General features: G+C 41.9%; 1 protein-coding gene across 1 annotated transcript in view; it reads right to left on the reverse strand.

Moving 5' to 3' along the window:
• Positions 1 to 23,988, reverse strand: part of LHCGR (luteinizing hormone/choriogonadotropin receptor) — a 53,656-nt gene that overhangs the window by 10,465 nt on the left and 19,203 nt on the right. The window contains exons 3-8 of the mRNA XM_003787910.1: positions 23,883 to 23,957; positions 20,742 to 20,816; positions 18,722 to 18,796; positions 18,556 to 18,633; positions 8,287 to 8,355; positions 2,571 to 2,645 (exon numbers count right to left, since the gene is read on the reverse strand). Of these exons, the coding sequence (XP_003787958.1) occupies positions 2,571 to 2,645; positions 8,287 to 8,355; positions 18,556 to 18,633; positions 18,722 to 18,796; positions 20,742 to 20,816; positions 23,883 to 23,957 (447 nt within the window). The remainder of the gene's footprint in view (positions 1 to 2,570; positions 2,646 to 8,286; positions 8,356 to 18,555; positions 18,634 to 18,721; positions 18,797 to 20,741; positions 20,817 to 23,882; positions 23,958 to 23,988) is intronic.

Here is a 23,988-nt window from a genome sequence, read left to right on the forward strand (position 1 = left end):
GTTAGGATTGATAACAGCAAAAGTGAGGAGGTAGAAAGGTCCTGGAATTTTTGTGGTGAGAGTTAGGAAGTAGAGTCAGGATAATAGTGGCAGGAATTCAGCAGTAGACAGAGTCAGAGTGGATAGTGGCAGGAGCTAGAAGATAAGAGGAAGTTGGAGTAGATAGGATTTGGGATCTGAAAACTAGATGTAGGGCTCAATAGTGGCAGGAGCAGGAAGTAGAGTCAAGAGTTGATAGCAGGTAAGAGTTAGGATGTAGGTAGTGAGGAATTGATAGGGCAGGAGCTAGGAAGTATAGTTTAGGGTTAATAATGGTTGATGATAGAAAGTGGAGTTATGAGTTGATACTGGCAGGATCTAGTACATAAAGAATAACTGTGGCTCAGTGAGCAGGGCACTGGCCCCATGGACCAAGGGTGGTGGGTTCAAACCCGACCCCATCCAAACTGCAACAAAAAAATAGCCAAGTGTTGTGGCAGGCGCCTGTATTCCTAGCTACGCGGGAGGCTGAGGCAAGAGAATCGCCTAAGCCCAAGAGCTGGAGGTTACTGTGAGCTGTGATGCCTCAGCACTCTACCAAGGGCAACAAAGTGATACTCTGTCTCTAAAGAAAAAAGAAAAAAAGAATAACTGGGATAGTTCATGTCCTTCCCTGGCTCAAAACCCTTCAGCCTCTCCATCTCAGAGAAAAGGCAAAGTCTATACATTGGCTACAAGGCCCTATAGGACCTGGCTATCTGCCACCCCTCTGTCCTTATGTTCTGTGACTCTCCTCTTTGTTCACTCTGCCATACTGGCCTCCTTGCTGTTCCTCAAACACCCAAAGCAAAATCCTGCCTCAGTGCCTTTGCTTTCACTGTTTTCTTTCCCGGAATGCTTGTCCTACAGATATCCACATAACTCGCTCCCTTCTTTCAGGTCTTTGTTCAGATGATACTTTTTTTGGGATTATCTTCCCGGGCCATCTTCAAAATGGTAACTCCCCCTCTCCAATTAACTAATGCCATATAGCTCACTCCATATTTTATTTACTTATTTGATTCCTGTATTCTTCTCCTGTTCTATGAAGGCAGAGATATTTGTATTGTCTTGTTCTCTGCTATTTCTGTGATGCCTAATCCAGCAACTACCACATAGTGTAGACTCATGAGGAGTTACTGAGTAAGTGAATGAATAAACAAACAAATGAACTGGTGACCCTGCTTACTATCTTTCTAGCACTTTTTTCATTTAAAAAAATGACATATCAGTGGCAGGTTCAAACCCAGCCCCAGCCAAAAAAAAAAAAAAAAAAACCTGCAAAAAAAAAAAGTGACATATCAGGCTTGGTGCCCATGGTTCAGTGGTTGGAGTGCTGGCCACATAGACCAGGGCTGGCGGGTTCGAGTCTGGCATGGGCCTACTAAACAACGATGACAACTACAACAACAACAACAACAAAATGTCTGTACATTGCTTTGCCTGTTTATTGTTGTCTCCTCCGTGTGACTATAATCTCTTGAAGGGCAAGGACTAGGGCTATTTTGCTCACCACTGTCTTCTTCAGCATGGTGGCTTGTAAATGAGATGTGTTCGCTGAATGAATAGCACTGTGGTATGGTAGGAAGTTATGGACTGTCCCCTCAGGGCGGGTATGTGTTAGAGCTGTGTTAGAGCTTCAGAGTGTCTGGAACCCTTGTTGCCTTTCTCCCTGAAGCCTGATTACAGCTGTCTTCCTTCTCTGTAGGTTGTTTAAAAACCTTTTGGAGGCTTCATCAGGAGACAACTGATTTAATTTTTTATTGCTCCTAATTTTTCCATATGTCTTTACACTGAATCCCCATTAACTGAGGTCGCCTGTCTCCAACCACACAGAGCAGCTCAGCCCTGTCCAGCCAAGTGCCAGGGGAAAGTCAGATCTCCAGCCTGGGACTGCCAGGAGTGCGTTCTGCGTGGGTAGCCACTCTCTCTGACAGCACACTGTGTCATCCTCCATTTCTGGTGTTATGGGTTGAATTGTGTCCCCTCCAAAATTCTTATTTGAGGACTGAACCTCAATACTTCAGAACATGACTCTGATTTGGAGATAGAGTCTTTGCAGAGGTAATCAAGTCCAAATGAGGTCATTAGGGTGGATTCTGATCCAATATGACTGGTGTCCTTATAAAAGGGGGCAATGGACAGGTAGACACCACACACATGCACACGCACATGCACACACACACACACTCACTGCCATGTGAAGATTGGAGTTATATTGCCACAACCAGAAAGAACTAGCAGAAGCAAAGAGAGAGGCCAGGAACAGATCCTCCCCTCACCTCTCCCAGAAGGAACTGCCCCTGCTGACACCGACACCTCGATTTCATACTGCCAGCCTCTAGAGCTGTGAGACGAAATTTCTGTTGTTTAATCACTCCTTTGTGTCACTTTTTTATGGTAGCCCTGATGCATTTGGTCTTTCCAAAAACAGCCTTTTTGCACGTAGAGGCTGAGGCTCACAAAGCAGCTGGGGATGATGTGACCAGACCCCCTACGCAGGCCTGTGGGGCACACAGGGTTGGCAGGGGAGGCATCACCTCTCTACTCACAAGATGCTGGGCCCTGTGGCCCCCCGGAAGGCTCCATTGTGCATCTTCTCCAGGTGCAGGTTTTCCTTTAGCTCCCTGCAGAGAAGGACATTTTCCTCAGTGGAGTTGGCACCACACATGTAAACGCTCACAGCTGTGTATACACGTTTTCATCAAACTGTGTGCATGGCGCATAGGGTTAGAGGGGAAAGGGAGGAACAGCAAATAGGAAGAAGACATCCAGGACGAAATTGTGAAATTGCTGACGTGTGTTTGGCCCCACCTAGTTTTCTGCAATTTCCCCCTCACTTGGTAGAACCCTTTGTCCTACAACTTAAGGTACTCTCCCTCTCCTGTCCTAGAGTTACCAAGACAGCCGAGTAAGGATGAAAATACTCGGTGTGACTGAGGCTGAATGGCTAAAGTGCAGCCTGCTCTGGGTTGGACTCTGAGCCACTGTGACCTTGGAGGCCTCAGAGTTTACTAAAAGTAAAATATTAAATTTATAGACACTGAGAAAAAGTAAACTTTTTTCAAAGTTATGCCTTTTGCAATGCAATTTTTAACGCTTTTTCTTTTAGATACGAATTTCTCAGTGGGTGAGAAAGAGAAGAATTCAGTCTGTGGAGAAAATTGCCCCGAACCGTGGTGCCCACAGGGCTGGGCAGTGTAATGAGCATCACAGGTGTGTGTGGGGTGGGAGAAGCCAAAAGCGGTTACGGTAGCAGCTCCTTGGGGACTCTGTTGCCTTTGGCCACCCTCAGTGGCAGCCCTGCCGGCCCTGCCGAGCACCCTCCTGTGTGGGCCCTGATGCTGGTCTCCAAGCAGAGGCTCTTCTCTGGGTGACAAGAGAACAGAAGAGCAGTCCCTGGGGTCAGGCCTGCCAGCCGCCTTTAAAGTACTTTTCTCCTGTAAGTGAAGGGTGATGACTCAGAGCATTCTGGAAGACCCTGGGCTATGGGCACAGTGTGTATCCATTGTTGGTGTGATGATTCAAGTACAGGAACATGATTCTCTGTACCACTGTTACAATGTTACACCGCAAAATAGACCAGCACCAGCTCCCCACTCTTCTGCAGGACAACTAGGTAATTGCCTGTGCTCACCTCAAAGCTTTGCGTATTCTTCATTACCTTTCTGCATGTCTCCACATCATGCCTGGCATTTAAAGGCTGCAAAAGCCCCGCATCTCGCTCTCTGGGTGGCTGTTTTCCACATGTTTCTACTAAGCATTTTCCTTGGCAACCTACAGCCCTTTCATCAGATTGCACCTTTCAGCCTCACATGGTCCCATCTCTGGGTGGATTCCCATTTTAAAGAGATGAGGTTGTCAGAGTCAATTGCTGTTTAAAATCTAAATCAAAAGAAATTTTCCTTCCTAAACCTCAATGGCCCTTCTTCCTGATTCGGTTTGTTTTAATTATGTTCAGTTATGGTAATAAATCACTGAAACCGGGCTCTGTGAGCAAAGAATCCTCACGTCAGGCAGGTCAGATTAACTGTTCAAATTTTACGACAGAGCACATGTTTTATTAAAACCCAGATCTTTCTTTATATTGATATTAGTAACTTTGCATTACGTAACTTGGTCAAAAGAAGATAAATTCATGTCCCACATTAGGGAGTCACTTTTGAGAGGTCTCCCAAGGACATGACCTTGTGCAGATGTGAGAAGCACAGGCAGGATGACCTTTTGGAGCATAGTGGGGGAACTCACAAACTCCACCAAAGTTTTCCTAACTCGGGTGTTCTGGGAATGGTAGGGACTGACTCCTGAGCCCCTAAGGTGTCTGAGGATGACCTGGTTGGTCTGTTCTTCCCTGTGCTTAGTAGATAGAATATTTGAGAACTTGGCAGGGTTTCACTGTCATTGTCCTGAGCAACTTTGGATGGGCCTATTTATGAGGAAGAGCTGAATGTAAAAATTTTGCTTCACAGTTTTGAAAACTACTTCTCCTTCCCTGTTTAAACTGAAAAAATGGGTGAGCTTTTCCCTAGAAGAGAACTTGTACTGCTGCCCAAGGCCCCCATCCTGCGTGGCCTGCTCCCGTTACACCTCAGCTTTGTCTCCAACTCAGGACCTTTGCACATGCAGTTCCCTCTTTCTGTACTGAGTGTCCCCTCACAAATGCCAACATGGCCTCCTTGTCATTCTTTTGGCTCAGACTAAAAATCATGTCCTTGGTGAGGCCATACTCAGCACCTTGCCTAAAGGAGAGTCACCTACACTCTCTCAGATCTCCTTCACAGTTATGGGTTATGGGTTATTTCCTTCACAGTGTGTATCACTACTTGGAATAATTTTATTTGTCTGTTTACTTGCCCTTTTTTCTGTCTCTTCTGCTAGAACAGAAACTTCCTGAGGGCAGAGACTATATCCACTCTACCATTACAGATCCAGGATTTAACACAGCGCCAAGTACATCATTGGTGCTTAATAAACTGACTTATGTTCTTGTCTTTCTTGCAATAGTGAGGTATAGAGGGATATAGAAGGTTGACTAATTGGGCTTTTTACAGTCCGCACCCGTTTTGGCATCTCTATCATGTCTGAAACACTGTTGACCCCCTGAAGTCCCTCCTCCTGAAGTCCTGTCTTCCTTGACCTCCTTGGGGGATGTACTCTATTGGTTTTCCTCCCATCTGTTTAATTTTGCTTTGGTTTATCATCCTCGTCTCTTGTTGTCCTCCAGTTTTATCCAGTTCTCTTATTTTCTCTCTTGTCCAGGTGGCCCCAGCCACAAAGGACTTCAGCCCCTTCTATTCAGGTGACCCTGCTTGCCTCTTCCAGCCTTCCTGGTAATGGATGAATCTTCTTTAAGCACGCCTATCTTGCTTCCCATCCCAGAACTTTCTTTTTTTCTTTTCTTTTTTCTTTTTTCTTTGTCACCCTTGATAGAGTGCTGTGGCGTCACAGCTCATAGCAACCTCCAACTCCTGGGCTTAGGTGATCCTCTTGCCTCCTGAGTAGCTGGGACTACAGATGCCCACCACAACACCCGGCTATTTTTTGTTGCAGTTTGGCCGGGGCCGGGTTCGAACCTGCCACCTTTGGTATATGGGGCCTGGCTCCCTACCCACTGAGCCATGGGCACCACCCCATCCCAGAACTTTCAATGGCTTCTCATTTTCTATGGAAGTGATTCCAGATTCTTTACTATGGTATCCAAGGTCGTTCCTGCTTTGTCCCTAATTCATCTCTAGAGCTTTCTAAACAGTACTATTTGCTGTTCTGTGAACACATCCCATACATCCTGCTCTGGACCATTCTTGCTTCCTCTGCCTGGAAGGTGTTGCCTTCTATCTTTGCCTGGATAGGGCATGCCCAGCTCTAAGTCTGCCTCTCTCCGGGGCTTTCTCTAACTTCTTTTCCTCCTGCCTGTGAAATCCCAGAGGACTTTGCCTTCCTCAGGGCAGGCCTCATGCTTGGCCTGCTGTTTCAGCTACTGTTTAGGCTCACTGTACGTCCCGGTGGCAATGCCTCCTCCCAGGCTGCAAGCCCCGGGGGAGCAGACACCAGGGCTTATTCACTTTCATTTCTTCTTAAAATATAGCGTGTTCCTTCAAACAAGGCTGGTACTTGCTGAGTGTACAAAGGAATGCGGTGTCTGAGAGTGCTGTGCCAGGAGAGGAGATAAAACCTCTGATTTAAGTTTGCCAGAAACAGATTCAATTGGCCAGAGTGAACCCTTCATTAACTCAAGGGTTCTTGTCAATGAACCTTTCATGAAGTCATCAAGTCAACAAGAAAATGAGGGTAAATTCATGTCATAATAGGAAGAACAACTTTTAAAAAGTTGTTTGAGCATTTGGTATGTGCCAGACCCTGTGCTGAGCACATAAAAATACAATCTTATTTATTCCTTCACTCACAAATACTTAATTACATAATCAGTAACTAATAAATGAGCACTTGCTATGTGCCAGGCACTATGTTAAGTACTTAAGGGTACAAAATGTACCTTTTCATTTTAGTGAGAGTGTTCTCAAAATAAGCCTATTTTGTAGTTCCATTTTACTAAAGAGGACATTATGGGATGTCTCATAATTTACCATAGATAGGGCAAAATGGGAACTTGTAGCTAAATGTACCTTTATTTTTATTTTTTTTCAGTTTTTTTTTTTTTTTTTTTTTGGTCGGAGCTGGGTTTGAACCCGCTACCTCCAGCATATGGGGTTAGCACCCTACTCCTTTGAGCCACAGGTGCTGTCCCTAAATGTACCTTTATTTACAAAATATTCATTATAAGATTTTACAAAGAGGTGGCCAATACATAGAGAATATTTTGTAAGTAAAGGTACATTTAGCTACAAGTTCCCATTTTCCCAATGTGTGGTGACTGCTGGACACTCCATAGAAAAGTTGAGTGACATGCTCAAGGTCATATAGGCTAATAGTAGTGGGTTTGGAGTTTGAGTCCCAGTCAGTAACTCTGAGGCCTGTTCTCTTAGTTACCAAACTATATAGAATGATATCAATGCAATAAGATCTTTGATTAAATATCTCTAGTTAAAAATAAATAGCATGTCATACACAATTGTACTACTCAACTTCAGACCGGCAGCATCAGCATCTCGCGGAACTTGTTAAAATTGCAAATTCTCAGGTGCCGCGTGGACCCATTGAATCAAAACCTCTGAGGGTGGGGCCCAGGAATCTGAGTTTTAACAATCTGCAGGTTCTTCCTATGTGTGTTAAAGTTTGGGAAGCATTGGTGTGGATCAGTGTTTTTTAATCATTTTTATCTCATAGCACACTTGAACATATAATTAAACTTCCATGGCACACTTTATGTTGATCAACAATAAAGAGTAAAAAAAAAAAAAAAAAGAGTATACTTGCTGTGCTGCAAAGTTCTTTTGAAAATAATTTAATTAATGATCTTTAAAAATTTTTGCTGCTTACCTAAGATCCTCTCACAGCACACCAGCATGCTGCCGCATACTGGTTGAGAATAACTGGGGTAGATGGTGGTCTGTACAACTTATGTTAATAGCTTTTTTGTTTATTTTCTTTGATTTTGGCTTCAGGTGAGCTTTTTTATGTGCTCTTAGTTTTTACTGTGCACAGCTGGAGGGTGAGCAGTGCCTTACCCTGTCCTGTTACTGTTCAGATATCCCCAGCCCCACAAACTTTGTGAATGTGTCACTTTTTTGGAAGAGGAACCATAGAAAGAAAGAGAGGTTGAGAACAATGAAGGAAACAGCAGAGATGTTCCCCAAGTTAAAGGCTATAAACACTGGGGCTGGGGGAGGGCTTGGTGAAATCAGGGAGCTCCCTCACCATGTGGAACATTCCCCATTAGCGGGAGGAGGATGGGACTGTCTGGGTGGGTCTGTTGTTGCTGCTTCAGCTGGTAAATGGTGTTACCCAGTTTCTCTGTAGTGGGGCTGGGGGAAGAATTCTTTCTGCAATTGTGTTGCCTCGAACACACCATCAACCTCAATGAGGCAGCTAGAGCAGGAGGCTGTGAGATGGAAGAGGCAAAACGCAGGATGTTGAATATTTCAGCAAACTGTCAACTTCAATGTACTGAGACTGCATCTGTCTTTGAAATCAGGGTGCTCTGGGGTTTCTAGCCAGCCAGTTGCCTAGTAACATGCATGAAACACTGAGAACTAGCCACTTGAAAGTTTATTTTTGCCCTGAGTTAGTTGTTGAAGATTGAATATGATTTGGTAGCTGGAATAATATTTCATTTTTATTCATGAGCTAGGGAAATAAGCAAATACTTACAGTGAAATCAGTGTCGTCCCGTTGAATGCGTGACTTTGTACTTCCTTAAATCCATTTCCATACAGTTTGCTAACGGAGAGAGGAGAGAGGGTTTAGGAATGGGAAGGAACTGAAAGACACACAGTTTAGAAGCACACATTCTTCCTCCCATTTATTAATAAGGTCATGGCTGTCATTCATAGTATCTAGCTGTGTCTCTAACATGTGAGATTCTGAGGCCTAGGTGGATGAAGTTGTTTTTTTTTACCCTAGTTTACCTCTACCTCTGCCATCACCACCACCACCACCACCACCACCAGTTTATTAAGTGTTTATTGAGTGTCAGATACCTCACCAGCCATTCTATGGTAGTTATGATTTAGTCCTTCTAACCATTTCCATTATACTAATAAGAAATCGGCATCTCAGTGTTGTTCTGTAGCATGCTTATGGTCAAAGGAAAGCAGTGGCAGAGCTGGGATTTCAGGCCAGAGCTGGCTAACACATAGCCTTCCCTCCTGGTCCTACAGCCTACCTGGGCGTATGGGCTTTCTTGGTTATTGAAAGCTGAGGGCAAAGGAAGGCTCAAGCACTGAGTTAGCTTTTCTTTTTCTTGGATAAGTATGTGATTTGGCTGATGCCAAATTCAGCTCCACAACCAAGATTTCAGTGTCTATGGATAGTGAAACCAATTTAGTTGGGTGCAACCAACATTTTGAAAAATGAAATAGAATAGAACAAAGGCAAAGTATTAGAGTCTGTTGCACATAATTGGGGTATTCTTTTCTTATGAAATTTTGTCCTACTATTTTTATGTGTGTATTATGTATACATATACACACACATACATATTTCTACACAGAATAGGACATAAGAGGGTCCTTAAAACACAGATACCAGGTAAGGCTAGAGACAAAAAGGAGCCCAGAGAGGATTAAGCAGCACCTTTTCATTTTACAAAGAAAGAAATAAGCTTAGAGAGAGGAAGTGAATAGGCTCGGAAAGAGAAAGTGACTTGTCTAAAGCCCACAACCGGCTGGATTAGACCCAAACATATTTTACCAGGGCTACTTACAGCCCATCAGGTTTGGTGGTGGTTTTTACTTTTCTTTCTCCTGATATCCTCATGGCTTCCCGCCCTCTTCCTTGCAGAGCTGTGTTCCTGGCTGTCCCATTCCAAATGCAAACCTTCCATCCTCCAACATGGCCTATTTTCCTTCCCAGATTTGTTTTTCTTCTATTGCTTTGTCACCATCTTACTCACAATTATATTTTACTTGTTTATTGTCTACATCTTCCAGCTGAACAGGAGCATCATGAGAATAAGGATTTTCAGCTGTTTTGTTTGTTGTAGAATCCCTGCATCTAGAACAGTGCCTGACACTTGGGAATATTATAGTTCTTGCATGTTAAATGAATTGGATGACCAAATAAGTCTATGTAAGATGATTTTCTTACTGTAAGAAAATTTGAAAGCCACTGTTTTAAATGGATATATTTGTATAGGTTCTTTGTGAACAATGATGTAAGGCCCGCGTGAAAAAGGCTGTGGTGAGATGCAAAATTAGTTTCTTTATACCCGCCAAGATCCTAGATTCCCTTTACGGGATTGCTGGCAACTGCATGGCCAGGGACAGCCTAGAGAGGTTGTGACTTGAGAAATGGTTCAGACACATGTTTTACCTTCTCCTGCTGTCGATGGCTGTTGTTTGCAGGGTTTCTGTAGCCTTTAGAACTTCACCATGTGGTGTGTGAGTACGAGATCTGACACTTAAGTTGGTGAACTCATCACTATACACTTACATTGGCAGCACTGAACAAACAACTCAGCTTTCATAACCTTGGTATATAAGTGTCTCACAGCTATGTTTGTGTAGACATGTGGCAGTGTCTTGCTGAGTGACATTCATTATTGTTGAATGTTTTTGCATACTATAGTAACAATGTCAGAGCTTGAAGCAGAGCAGCAAACAAACATTAAATTTCTTATTAAACTTGGCAACAATGGAAGTGAAATTAGGGACATACTAGTCCAAGTTTACGGGGATAATGCCATGAAGAAAAGGGCAGTGTACAAATGGATTACATTTTTCTGAGGGGACATAAAGTGTCACTGATGAAGAGAAGTCAGGGTGTCCAGTAATGAGCAGAACTGATGAAAATGTTGCAAAAATTTGTTGAATTGTGTGTCAAAATTGTCAGCTGACTATGAGAAGCATAGCAGACCAAATAAACATTGATAGAGAAACAAGAAAATCTTAACTGAAAATCTTGGCCTGGGAAAGGTGTGGCACTCGCATCACAGCAATGCACCAGTTCACACGGTACGATCTGTGAGGGAGTTTTTAGCCAATAAACAAATGATTGTGTTGGAAGACCCTCCCTACTTACCTGATCTGGCCCCCAATGACTTTTTTCTTTACCCAAAGATAAAAGAAATATGGAAAGGAAGACATTTATATGACATTCAGGACATCAAGGGTAATATGACATAGCTTTGATGGCCATTCCAGAAAAAGAGTTCTAAATCCAAAATAGCTTTGAAGAGTGGACTAGGCACTGGCATTGGTGCAGAGCTTCCCGAGGGAGTACTGCAAAGGGGACTGTGGTGATATTCAGCAATGAGGTATGTAGCCCTTTTCCTAGGATGAGTTCATGAAATTAATTGTCAAACCTTTGTATGTGTGTGTGTGTGACATTTATAGTATATATAAACTCTGTGTATGTATATTTGTCTGTGTGATCTCTTTCTATCAACCCAGAGCACACCCGAAACGAACCAGCATATAAATAAATAAAGGCGGGACTCAGGTTGAAGTATAATATTTGAACTCTGAAATTCAAAAAATATAAATTAGAGATTATAATATAATTCTTCAAGATCCTCAAATTAGATTGAGTTCAAAGACAGCGGAAGAGCTATTTACTTTATTTCTTAACCCCCCTGGGGCCATCTGGGTAAAGCAGTAGCTTTGCTCTTCCACAGCGGGGAGAGATTTCCTTGGCTCCCCCTGCTCTCACATGCTTTCTTCTGGAATTCTTTAGAGTTTAGAGCTTCACACACATTAGTTCTTAACCACGTTTCATACTGGATTATTAGATGCCATTTTGTAAGTTTCCAGTTGTTCTTACCCTTTTATATTGTAGAATCTGAGAGTGTAGGTATGCGGTTTATATCTGTTGTCTTGGATAATTATACACCATTTTGTTGCCTCCTTAGCAGCTCAGTCCCACTAGAATTCTTTTTTACTTTACACTTAGAATATTATTTAGGATTCTTTTGCCTGTTTAGGGGTTGAATTCCATTATAGCAATCTCTTTTAGATGAAGGAATCACACACTTCTTTTCTCTCATCTTCCTTAAATTTGATTTTTAGTATAGGCCAGTATTTGTCAAAGCATTTTCCTCCTTCCACTGAGTCAGAATCATCTGGAGTTACTTGTCAAAAATGCAGCCTCAGACCTACTGACTGGGCACACCAGAATAACTGAATCAGAAGCTAGGAGTGGTGTCTAGGAATATGTGAGGGCTCGTTAGCTCTCCCAGTGAGCCTTGGGCTGCCAATATGGAAACCCTTTTCCCCTAGGGTATCTCATAGGATGGTGCAGTTCTTATTTCCATGGTACATCAGATGTTCTGTTGCTCAGAATCAAGTCCTAAGTCTAGTCCCCTTATTGCTTCTTTACCTTCTAAGTGATGGAACCGTATGTGCAGTGGATCAAGAAAAAGGAGTCTCTCCTCTGCTTTTGGCAAAGCAAAGTGGCCAGCAGTTGTCTAGATGCCCATTACCCATCACAGCCATGTACTGCCCTGATTCTTGTTTGCATACAAGTTATACTTTTTTGTTGAGCTCACAATGCCATTGCTCTAAGTGCAGCCTCATGGTTAAGTCTATAGGCATTGAGCTCAGTTGCCTGGGTTTGAATCTCAGCTCTGCTGCGTACAACCTGAATTACTTAACCTCTCAGTGCCTCAATTTTCGAATCTGAAAATATAATAGTATTGACCTTAAAAAGCTATTATAAAGTTTAAAAGGGTAGATGTATGCTAAGCACATATGTGTAGGTTCTAGAATATAATAAATGCTTAATCTATTAGTCCTGTTATTATTATTACATTTTTCCCTAGCCTCCACTCTTCTAACCACAGGAAAAAGATCTCCCCTTCCATGCTTTGGATGGGATTTCTATTCAATGCAGGCATCCTGTTTAATTGAATTGCCATCCTCCTCTACTAGGGTAGGGGGTCTTTCTGTTCCAAGGAGGAACAGGTCAGGCAGTGACCTGGGCTGCCCCAAGTCTACTCACTCTTTGATGGCTCTCACCCCCCTTTGGTCTTTGCTAGCATCATGGACATTTTTGCATTTAGACATTTTTCATATCTGCTTTTCTTTTCTTTTTTTTTGAATAGCCTCATTTCTGTTGTCCTAACTTTCCAAAGAACACAGCTGTTGCAGTTGCTCTTGTCTCTGTTTTTACCAGTCACACACAATAGAATGTGCTGCTTTGTTTTGATTAAAAGAGTAGCTTTCTTACTTTGGAGAAATTACAGATGCGAGTAGGAGACCTCATGCTGTCAAGCCTGCACAATACTTTTAATGTCTTTTAAAAACATCTGGAGAGTCACTTCAGATAACTTTTTTTTTCCAAATTATTATGGTGTCAGACTTAAGCGAGGAGGGCTTCCTTTGCTTGCTTTGAGGATTCTATCCTGCCTACAGAAATGAAGATTTCCCCCTACTCTTCTATTAACAATAGCTGCAACTTTAAAGCAGTGTTTAAGTTCTCTACTCAAGTGTCAATAATTGTGACTCAAACAGAGAGAATGGCACTTTTTGTTCAAAATAAGACCTGGGATTTACATACTGATCATAGATGATAATGTAATTCTGAATGCTACCTTAAAATGAACTCCATATATTCCCAGGCCTCTAAAAGCATTGCTGGGGTGACATTGCGTAGTAACAGTATTAGACATTCTGCCATAGTTCTTTCTTGCATCACCTGGTTTCTGGATGATTTCAAAGAGAGCTTAATTTATGTTTATAGATATTCAGAACCTCAAAAAATAGCTGTACTGCTAAAGGGGAAAGCATACTGTTTTAGAAAACATGCCCTTTGGTGGTGTATCTGTAAGCAGATTTGTATCCAATAACGATACAAACCACATCCTTAAGAAGGGGACCCTAAATTTACTTTCTTCCCTGTGTGGCACTTTGCTGAAGTCCTGTTATGTCTGAATACCTCCTCACATATTAAGATGCTTCTCCAGTGGATGGCCCAGCAGTGTTGTATAGATAGCTTTCTCCTGGTTGCTACTATATGCTGCCATAATCCTAGCTGTGAATGTACATCAGGGCGCCCCCATTTCCAGGGACTCATCTGTAGTCTGCGTGGCAAGGGATCCCTTTCCCTACTATGTCTCTGCCTCCCACCTTCCGCTGCACTGAGTTTTCACGTTTCCCTCTACCTCAGCTAAGTTCACGTCAACTTACATGACTTTACCATATGTAGTAATAAAAAGGGTGATAGGCACCAAAAGAATGATGACATTAATGGATTCTAATATACTGAATACACTTTTTGAAAAATCCATATTCCATTTTCTACTTAAAAAGAGAGCAAGAGAGAGAGGCAAAGGGAAAAAAGGAAACCTCTCCTTTACATGAAAGTATTGGCTAATAAGTGTAGAGGAATGATAGTAAGTAAAAATTACTATTTTGTAACTTCCTTTGAAATAAGTGAATAATCAATGGATGAAAGGTTGGTGGCCAACTGAATAGTCACACAAACTCAAGGTATGCCACTGTTTACTTATTAATAATAAAGAGATCTGGCAGTCATCACTTTAACCAAGCAGCCAAGCTATAGAACAGTGTGACCTAACATACCGCCTGGTTTAAAAAAGTGGGAGAGATACGCTTCCCCTTTGCAGTATTCTTCTAAAAATATTTGACCTGTATTTAGTCATGGCAGTGTAGTCAGATGAATCTAAACAACTGGTTTGGGCTCCTCAAAGGATTCCATGTCATATAGAACAGAGGAAGACAGGGTGTCAATTTGGGGCATGGGAGGAAGTGTGGGAGGTGAAGTTGGCAGGACTAAGGGACACAGCAAAAATGCATTGCCTAAACTTTGATTGTATTTTTAGTTTAAAAAAGTATAAAAGTCATTTTCATTTGAATATGCACCAGGATAGATGATATCTTTAAATTTATGTCGGTTTTCTTAGGTGTAATGGTGTTGTACTTATGTAGAATATCCCTGTCTGGGGGAGATTGATGTTTAGGAATAAAATGTCATGATGTCTATAAACTTCCTTTAGATGGTTTGGCAAAAGGGCAATGTGTTGTATCTGTTTATATAGAGAGGTGGAAGGGGGATGGCAAGCTGTTAATAGTTGGTGAATCTGGGTAAGGTATATAAGGGTGTTCATCATACTGTTTTTTCCTTTGGTCAGAGAAAATATAAATGGAAAATGACTCCATTTGTCAGTTCATATTTTCAAAATAAAAAATATTTTAAAGGAGGTGACAAGGTGTGTTTTCAAGATGGTTTAAAACAACTGGCTTGCTCTGGGTTGTTAAATATTAGCTTTTAACTGGGAGTAATTGTAGTCATGGTAATTACATAGTTGACACAGCGTGATTGGATTCATATAAGAAGGTGTTTATAATCTCATTGAATGGACAAAGACTGAGGTGTAGTGAGTGGCATGACTTGATTATGGCTGTTTGGTTAGATGTTGAGCCAGGCCTAAAGCCAGGCTATTTCAGTGCCCAGCAGATCTCTATTGTGGCTTGTCTGGGTACAGCCCAGAATCCTGTCATACTTTGTCAGCTATCCCTTGTCTATAGGGCCTTTGAAAATTAATTACTATGACCTTTCTTCTCTTTGTGGCATTCAGGTGTGAACCAAGGTTGTCTCCTTTTTGAGACTGGTATGACTAGTCACCTAGAATATTTTAAGTTGGTGCAGCTAAATCCTGCTCACTCAGAGGGGACATTTCAAGGTTGGCCTCTTGAGGGGATTTAATGAAAAGCCAAAGTGACTCTAGAGGGACATAAGTGCATAATGCATAGTTTTAGCATTAGCCCCACTGAGCTTCTCCAGCATCAAGTGAAGTGTTTGGTTTTCATTAAATGAACTCACAGTTGGTAAAGATTTGGGTAGGGGGAGGGCCAGGCACTTCTACAAAGAGCAAAATCTCAAATACCACTAATAATGAAAAGAGAACATTTGCCTTCATTATTTTGTAATTAGGGACTTGAACTTTAGAGCTGAGAAAATAAAGCTTTCCCCTTTAAGTGTAATACCCTTTTGCAGCGGGGTGCTCCACATGATGCTTTGCTTACAGAAGGGCCCATTCAGTGAGAACAAGTGCCAAGCAAATGACTAATTATTTCCCTTCAAGATGAAGGGCCAAGAGTGAGGAGGGAGACGGAAGCACAGTGCCCCACAGGGTCTCTGGGAGAGACGGATCTGCCATCTTCTTTAACTTCAGAGGTGAGGCCATTACACCCTGCTGGCATGCATTATTCCTTTTAAAATCATAACCAAATGAGTCGTGGCCCTGTTATAAGAATGCTGTGCAATGCTGTGTGCACACTCAGAAACATGAGGTGTGAAAGGGCATCTTGGTTACTCCTGGGGCTTGGGGGACGGCCCAGCCTTGTGAACGCACGGTTCTCTGTGGATAGCTCATCCATCCACATTCGTTTGGTCCTCCCCCATGTCTTCTGCCTTTCCATGCCCAGTTTATGGCACTCTCACTGGTGTCTATTTACCCGAGGGGAGTACCGATTGGTCCCTGATTATTTTTAGATTTTGGTCAAAATCAAAGGGAATGTTGGATATTTGTGATCTTTCAATAAAGGATACTCTGTGGGGTGTTTTCTTCTTATTACTTTTTTCAGAGTTACCTCCAAGCCCACCTCCTTATCCTGGCACTTGAGGCCCTCTGCAATCCAACGTCCCCTTTACCCCATCAATTCTCTAAACTTATTTCCCACTCCTTAAACAGGATGTTTCCCCCTAGTAGTAAGCCTCACCCTGCTCTCCTGCCCATGGCCATGCTTGTGCTCCTGCTGTCGCTTCACCTGACTACTCGCTCCCCTTTCTCTGGTGATACCGCATGGTGGTTAAGAACCTGCCTCTGGAGCCACAACGCCAAGGTCCACATCTTGGGCTTGGATAGATAAATTTAACCTCTTAGGGCCTTGATGTCCTCACCTGTCAGGGGGCTGACAGGCCCTACCTCATGAGGTTTCTGTGAAACTTAAATGAGTTTTATTATTTATTTTCTAGAGACAGAATCTCACTTTATCGCCCTTGGTAGAGTGCCATAGCGTCACAGTTCACAGCAACCTCCAGCTCTTGGGCTTAGCCAATCCTCTTGCCTCACCCTCCTGAGTAGGTAGGACTACAGGCACCCGCCACAACGCCTGGCCATTTTTTTGGGTGCAGTTTGGCTGGGTCTGAGTTCGAACCTGCCACCCTCGGTATATGGGGCCAGTGCCCTACTCACTGAGCCACAGGTGCCACCCAGGGTTTTAAAAAGTATTTAAAGTAGTACAGGCATTTAATAAGTGCTGTATAAATATTAGCAGCTATCATTACACTCACCTATATCAATGTTACTGATCATATGAGGTCCAAATCAAGTTTCTGCTCCACTCTACAGCTTTCTCTGACTTCTCCAGCCCAAGAGGACCTCTCTGAGATCTTATTTCTATGTGTCACATACTTTCATAGTGAATATCTACTGGCTTGTATTATCCTTTCATTAGCTCATGTTTTTCCTTTCATTGAGATTATGAGCTTTTTAAGGACTTGAATCTTATACATCTTTTGTGTTCTCAACATAGACATGGGAAAACCCTATATCCTAAGGAAGGTGGTACCTCCTCACTCAGACTTTGTTTGATGAACACTCTGTTTCTGATAGGGACATGAGCTGGCAGAGCCATGGTGTGTGAAGGAAGTGGCAGGAATAGAGACTGTTGAGAAGGTATTTCTCAGATCAACAGAATCTCCTTTCTAGTATTCAGGAGATGCAAGTAAGTGATTTGAAATTATTTCTCGTTGATCTGTATTCTTTTGACTGCAGTACCCCAAGCAGGGGCTATGTGGTCATAAAACATGATAATTATCCATGTAAAATTATACCTGCAAAACCAAAGTACTATACAAATACAGTTTACAATTGATACTGATTTTTAGAATCTATTGATATAAAAGAGAGTCCTCTGAGATGATCTCTTGTCTTGCTTCACATCTATTTCTTCATTTCAGAGTTACTCCAATTCACACTCTTTTTTTTTTTGTTAAGGGTGAGCTCATTTATTGCCTCATCACAATTTTGCCATGGGCTGTAACCAAAGCATAAAGAGCAAGAGGGATATGGATGTGGGGAAGAATCGAATGAGGATCACTGGGCTTTATGTGAAAAGAAGCGAGACATACTGCTTCTGAATGGCGGGGCAGAGAAGGGTGCCCCTTGTGAAGATACATGGCCGAGAAGATAATGGGTCATTTTAGTACAGTGCCACTTAAACTTCAATGTACATGGGAATCATTTAGGATCTTGTGAAAATGCATATTCTGCATCAGTAGGTCTGGGTGGGCCTAAGACTTGCATTTCTAACCAGCTCTCCAAAGATGATGCAGGTGCTGGTTCATGGACCACACTATGAAATGCTAAAGTTCAACACTATGAAAAGGATAGTTCATGTGAGCCTGGTAGCCTGATGCGTGGATGTAAAATAAAAAGACACTATGTTTAAGCATCAGGGGCTAGAGGGACTGGCCATAGATGGCCTTGCTTCAGAAATAAAGTGAAAGGGACCCAATGGAAGGTGAGAAATAAGAGGGGTGAGAGTAAGGCCCATTAATGGACTTCTCTACCTACTTGGAGTATATCCTTCTAAACTCTGCTCAGTTGAAATCTTGAAATTTCTGTGCTCTCTTTTAACCAAGGCAGCCATTCCCCTCCAGTCTGTATCTTTCCAACCTCAGAGACTTCTATTAATGCAGTGTACAATTTCATCAGTTTGAAATTCAGTCCCTGAAAATTCTCAGGGATCATTTGATTAATTTTAAACTGAATTGGTTGATTGGTGGTTATGTGAACATATGGCCCAGCTGTGATCCATCTGTCTCCTCCGACACCTGCCACTTTAGGTGAAGAAGGTGAGAAATGTGGTAAAACATGAGAAAGAGCTTACCTCCAGCTAGAAATGAGAATGGTAGGAGGCTGTATGGTAGACCTGAATCTGGGAGTTTACTCACAGTGTTACGGATTCGTTATTCATCCCTTGAAAAGCATTTCCTGGTATGGTGGTTATGTGTAAGTTATCACAAATTTCCCTTGAGGAAAGAAATGAGAAATATTTACTTTCCAAATTTTAGCTGCAAATAAGAAACTGTTATGCATAGCAATCAGCCTGGTACTTACAGGATGAAATTAAATTCAGAGGAGAAGATCTTCGTAACATCTGGAAGCTTCCGGATGCCTGTGTTGCAGATGCTTCTGTGATTTGGGTTATGGTAGTGATGTGGGCAGAGAGTGGGTAAAAGGTGATTGTCATTAAGGCATAGAGATAAAAATGGAGTAGAAAGGCATTTTACAAATTCTGTTTTCACATTAAATTTAAAAATATTGAATTTGGCGTTCTTTGTAACACTTTAAAAAGCTGATGAGGACTGCTGAAATTTAAAAGTCCCTAATGCTATGGGGGAAGTTGCTCTAATGACTCTTAGTTAGAGATCTAGGGGCTGGAACTGAACTTTCAGGTCTTTTTCATTTATATTTCCAACGTGTCTTTTCCTAGTCTATCAATTGCACTTTCCTATTGTATTGTATTCCTTTTCTTTTTAATAATTAGTTTATTCCATGCTTTTGGACAGTTCCAGAAAGCATCCCTTTATTTTGAAGAAGATTTTAACAGCTCAAACACTTCAGGAAGTTTAATCTTACGTGAGAAATCAATGCCCCTTATTATTGAAAATCTGCCTTTATTTAGCTACTTTGTGATTCAGGAAATTTCTTTATTTCATTGAAATTGTTAAACATTCTTTTGGTGTTTGGAGCTACTCAAGGTTTCTCTGCTTTTCCTCCCACATTTCTTACCTCCAAAGAGGAGAGATGCTTAAATGATAGGTGAAATAGAAGAATATTTTATTACAAGAATGGGGTTCCTTCAGTGTCTGCACATCTAGATTTTCCTCAACTGAGTTTTAAATTTATCCTGGGCTCTGGACAAATGATATGAACTGCCTGTTACCTTGGTGGCAATGAAACAAAGCCTGGTTTTTCTTGCTCTCTGTTTCTTTTCTTTACTTGTAACCCCAGATTATACTGATTCTGTGTCTTGCCTATGGCTGGGGAAATCCGTGTAGGCTTAGACTGCAGTGTGTGTTTGGGTTGGGGTAACAAGCTTTGGATGAAAATACTATTTAATAAAGACAATTATTCTTAGATAATATAGGGCTGCAGTGGTCAAATTCGGTTCTGGGGATTTTCTTATGTTTTGCCAAAGTTGTTGATGCTGCAGTTTTGGAAAAGCAAAACACCTGAGTTTGTAATTGTTCCGGGTTAGACTTGGTAAAGGAGCTACACCATCTCCAGTAGCGGCACCTGGAGAAGGCCCTGGAGCAAAACTGGTGCCATGGAACACCAGAGAGAGGACATCCCTTCCCTTCTGCTCTGTTTGTCTCTTTTTGTGTGGTGGTGGTGGTGGGGTGGACTTGACATTCTCGGTGGGGTGGGGGTGGGAGAGGAGTTATGAAATTTAATTTACCAGAAAAGAGAAAAAGAGGGTATCTCTATTAGAGGGATTTAAATGTTTTCCTTGTGACTAGGAATAACTTAACATATGAGATCAGGGTGATAAATTTATAGAAATTTGGGTCACATGTCAGGAACTTGGTATTGCTGGCAAGGCAGTGACTCTGTTGGGCTGCAATGGTATTCAATTTATGATGCCAACTGATAGACCTAGTAAGATTTAATGGGAAATAGAAAATAATTATTTAGTTTATTACCTCAAGGTAATACTTAAAAACTTTGTATTTAATGAATGAGATAAAAGAGATTGGTAATTTTTAACCAGTGATGGGGTTCAAATCAGAATTGTCTATTTCGCTTTCACCTACTCTCTGCCCACCTTAGAGATTCCGATCCCTTTTAAAGTGTCGTGGCCCCCATTCTCCATTCTTGCCACACCTTTAAAAAATCACTGCAAAGGTGATTTGGGACAAAGAAAATGTTGGGAATCACATAGACATATGTGAAAACACCCAGCACGGAGGCTGACAAGAAATGCTGATTAAACTTAAATTAGAAGGCTGAAGAGGAATGTGAAAATAGTGCTATGTATGTCATTAAAAAATTCTTCTCAACCTTTTCATCATTTTAATTTTCATCAGATGCCCATTTTCCCCTCCCCAGTTGCTTAACAAGCAAAATTCCTTACAGGTATTTTAGCCGGGGAAGATTTGTAAATGCTCCAGGCTCAATGTAAACCAGGTTTTTGGTGTTCTGGATTAGTCTGTAAGGAGAGAGGGAAAAACAGGCATCAGTTTCATAAATGTGTATTGTTTGGAATGCATGAGACCATGGTTGCCAGAGGTTGCTGGCTGAAAATAACATCAACAAAAGCAAGTGACTTTGATATGCTTGAGAGGAGCTCCAGAGATTTTTAGCTATTTCCAGGCAGCTCTTCTCTCTCAACCTTCTGGGAAGCAGGTGTAAAGCTCTTGGCTGGGAGTCTATCCAGGGCTCCTGGACAAATTGGTCCTGCTCACCATGGAGTCTGCTCACTGGGTGTGAAGAGGGTCCATCCTCAGGAGAGATGAGCAAATTAATTGCTATCCCTTGGAGGCAAACTGGTCCTTTTCATATAGGGCTGGCAAGTATACTGACCAATTATACAGCTGAGGACTCAGCAGGACAGAGGCCAGGGGGTTGGATTTGGGGAATTTTGTGCCCATTCAATAGATAATTTGCTGTATGATGATGCCCAGTCCTCTATCTTCCCTGAGCTAGTGTCCTGTCAGTAAAATTGGCATAATGATATTACATAATCTTCCTGCCTCACAGGTTAGTAGGTTTGGTTTAATAGACTAAGTAGCGATAATACAATGCAGGTTTTGCAAAATATGAAAGTATAGCCATATATCACGGTGGCATTATTGACCTCTCTCAGCTCCTACTTCCCCAGTGACTGTCACCCTTTAAGAGTAGCCAAAATTGCTGAGTCCTGTCTGTTTTGAAATGGCCAGCATTTCAAAATGGCTAGCAAATGTCTTTGGCTTTCTGAGCTTAGGCAACAAAGACCTGAGGGCATGATGATTACTTGTTCTACATATATAGGGAAAATATAGTACATTGATTAGGAACATGGGCTCTGGGACCAGCTTGGTTTTTCATTCTGATTTTACTGATTGTATGAACTTGGATATATCACTTAAACTTCTCTGCATCTCAGTTTTCTCATAGGATGATTTTTGAGGAGTAAATATGTGTCTGGTTCACAGTAAGGCCTCAGCCTTCTCCTATTGGGTCAATTATGTTTACTATGTTAACAATAATTTATGCTGGTTGGAAAGCTGAATGATTTGTCTACAGCTGTGCAGCTGAGCAGTATTGGATGTGACCTGATGTTTCTGACTCCAAGTTTGGGGCTTATTCCACTGCACTATAGTTACCCACCGTCAACGCTTGTTTCCATCTTTTATGTCCTTTTGATTCTTCGGATATGAGTAATGTTTTGTGGAAATTATTTTTACCACTCAGTTAAGCAATCATTGGCCTTATAGGGCATTATGTGGGTAAGATGGAAGGACTTTTATCTCTGAAAGATCTTTTGGGCCAGGTGTGATGGTGCACACCTGTAGTCTCAGCTACTCAGGAGGCTGAGGCGGGAGGACTACTTGCACCTAGGAATTTGAGGTTAGTTTGGGCAACATAGCAAGACCCCGTCTTTATTAAAAAAAATCTTATGGGGTCTGACCTTAGATGACTCATCCATTAATCCATTCAACAAACATTTACTGAGCGCCTACATGTGACAAGCACTGTTGTACGTGCTGGAGATGCAGCTATGAACAAAGCAAAGGAGAGCCTCCGGCCTTTCTTTGGGAATCTGCAAGCTTTCCCTTGGAGTGCTTTATTTTTCTTTCTGTTGATAAATGTTGCTTTGCATCACAGGAAGCTTTATTTGTCATTAGCTGTCCGGGTGGTTCTCGATATAAACTGTGCTTTAAGCATTACCTAAGAAGTCTGTTAAAGTCCTGCAGGTTTCCAGGTCTGGGATAGGACTGTGATCTGCAATGAACCCCACACGTGATTTCACTTCCCAGCCAAGTCCAGACTATAAATACCCAAGTTTAGTGCATTTAAATACCAATTGTTTTGGATTTCTCCATAATTGTTTGGTGAATTAGTCTTTCTTCTCTAGCTATCCTGTCATCTCCTGCTGGACATTCATATTTTATCTCCTCTGGATTCCGTTAGCACTTGTACTAGACACATGGCAAGTACTCATATTCTTATCAATTAATTATTCTCTTTAGATAATTATTCACTGGACTATTTATAGAGAGGCCTTGAGATATAGTGGAATAAGCAGCATCTTTGAGGAAAGATGGCCTCAGGTTGAATCTCAGCCCTGCCATGGTTTGCATGTCACATTGGTTAAGTTACTGCACCTCTCCAAGTCTCCATTTGTTCCCCACCCCCATGAAAGGAATAATTACCCCATTCTGCAGGGTACTTGTGAAGATTAAATGACAAAACATAGAGGAAATGCTAAGCATAAGAGCTCAAAAAATATTTGATGTTAATACTTTTTACCCTCCCTTTTGAAGGTCCTGAGCAGGTGAAGTTTGAGTGCTCTTTTAAAAGGTCAGGCTTTGACCATACAAGGAAGCAGCAAGGAGTGTGGTTTAGAAGCCACATGTCCTGATTTCTAGTTCCAACCCTGGCCTGACTTGTGTGTGATGTCATGCATGTCAGTTAACTTCTTTGGGCCACAGGTTCATCATCTGAAAACTAAATTGCATCAGTCTTATCTCATCCTTTTTGTGAACTGGGGGGAAATGATAATTTGACAGGGATCCTCTTCAAAACATTAGTACTAAAATATCGCAATAACAGCAGTCAAACAGGTACTCAATATACACATGCTCAACACAGGGCTTTTACATGTGGGTACTCAGGAAGCGTTTGCTGAATGGATGAAAATGCCAACATGGCCCCCAACAAACCAATTTGTTTGCTCCTTTCCCAATTTTCCCCTGTCCCAAGTATTCCATACCCTCCCTTCTGTAAAGCAAGAGCTACTTGGCAGGACTTTACAATGTCAATTTTAATTTCCAACTTTGTGTTGTGATGTTTCAGAGTTTATACTGCTCCCAGGGAGAAGCAGTTGTCACCATGGCAACCTTCAGGCCACTGCAGTGAGAAAAATTAGTGCCTGCCCAGACCTAGTAATTGCTATAGTCTTTTCCTCTTGGATTCCTAGCAGTGGATGCTTGAATACAAATACCAAGTGGGCTCCAGCCAGTGAGGGTAATAGTTTACAGCAATAAACTATCTATTAGCTGATGCTTACATTTCAGACAAATTGAGGAGGTTGTCAAAGGCATTAGCTTCTATCCTTTCCAGGGAATCGCTCTGAGAGATTTCACTAGGGAAGAAAGAAGAAGAAAAAAAAAAAA

Source organism: Otolemur garnettii, unplaced genomic scaffold (genome assembly GCF_000181295.1).
Source record: "Otolemur garnettii isolate 467f Iridium unplaced genomic scaffold, OtoGar3 scaffold00024, whole genome shotgun sequence".
Lineage (NCBI taxonomy): Eukaryota > Metazoa > Chordata > Mammalia > Primates > Galagidae > Otolemur > Otolemur garnettii.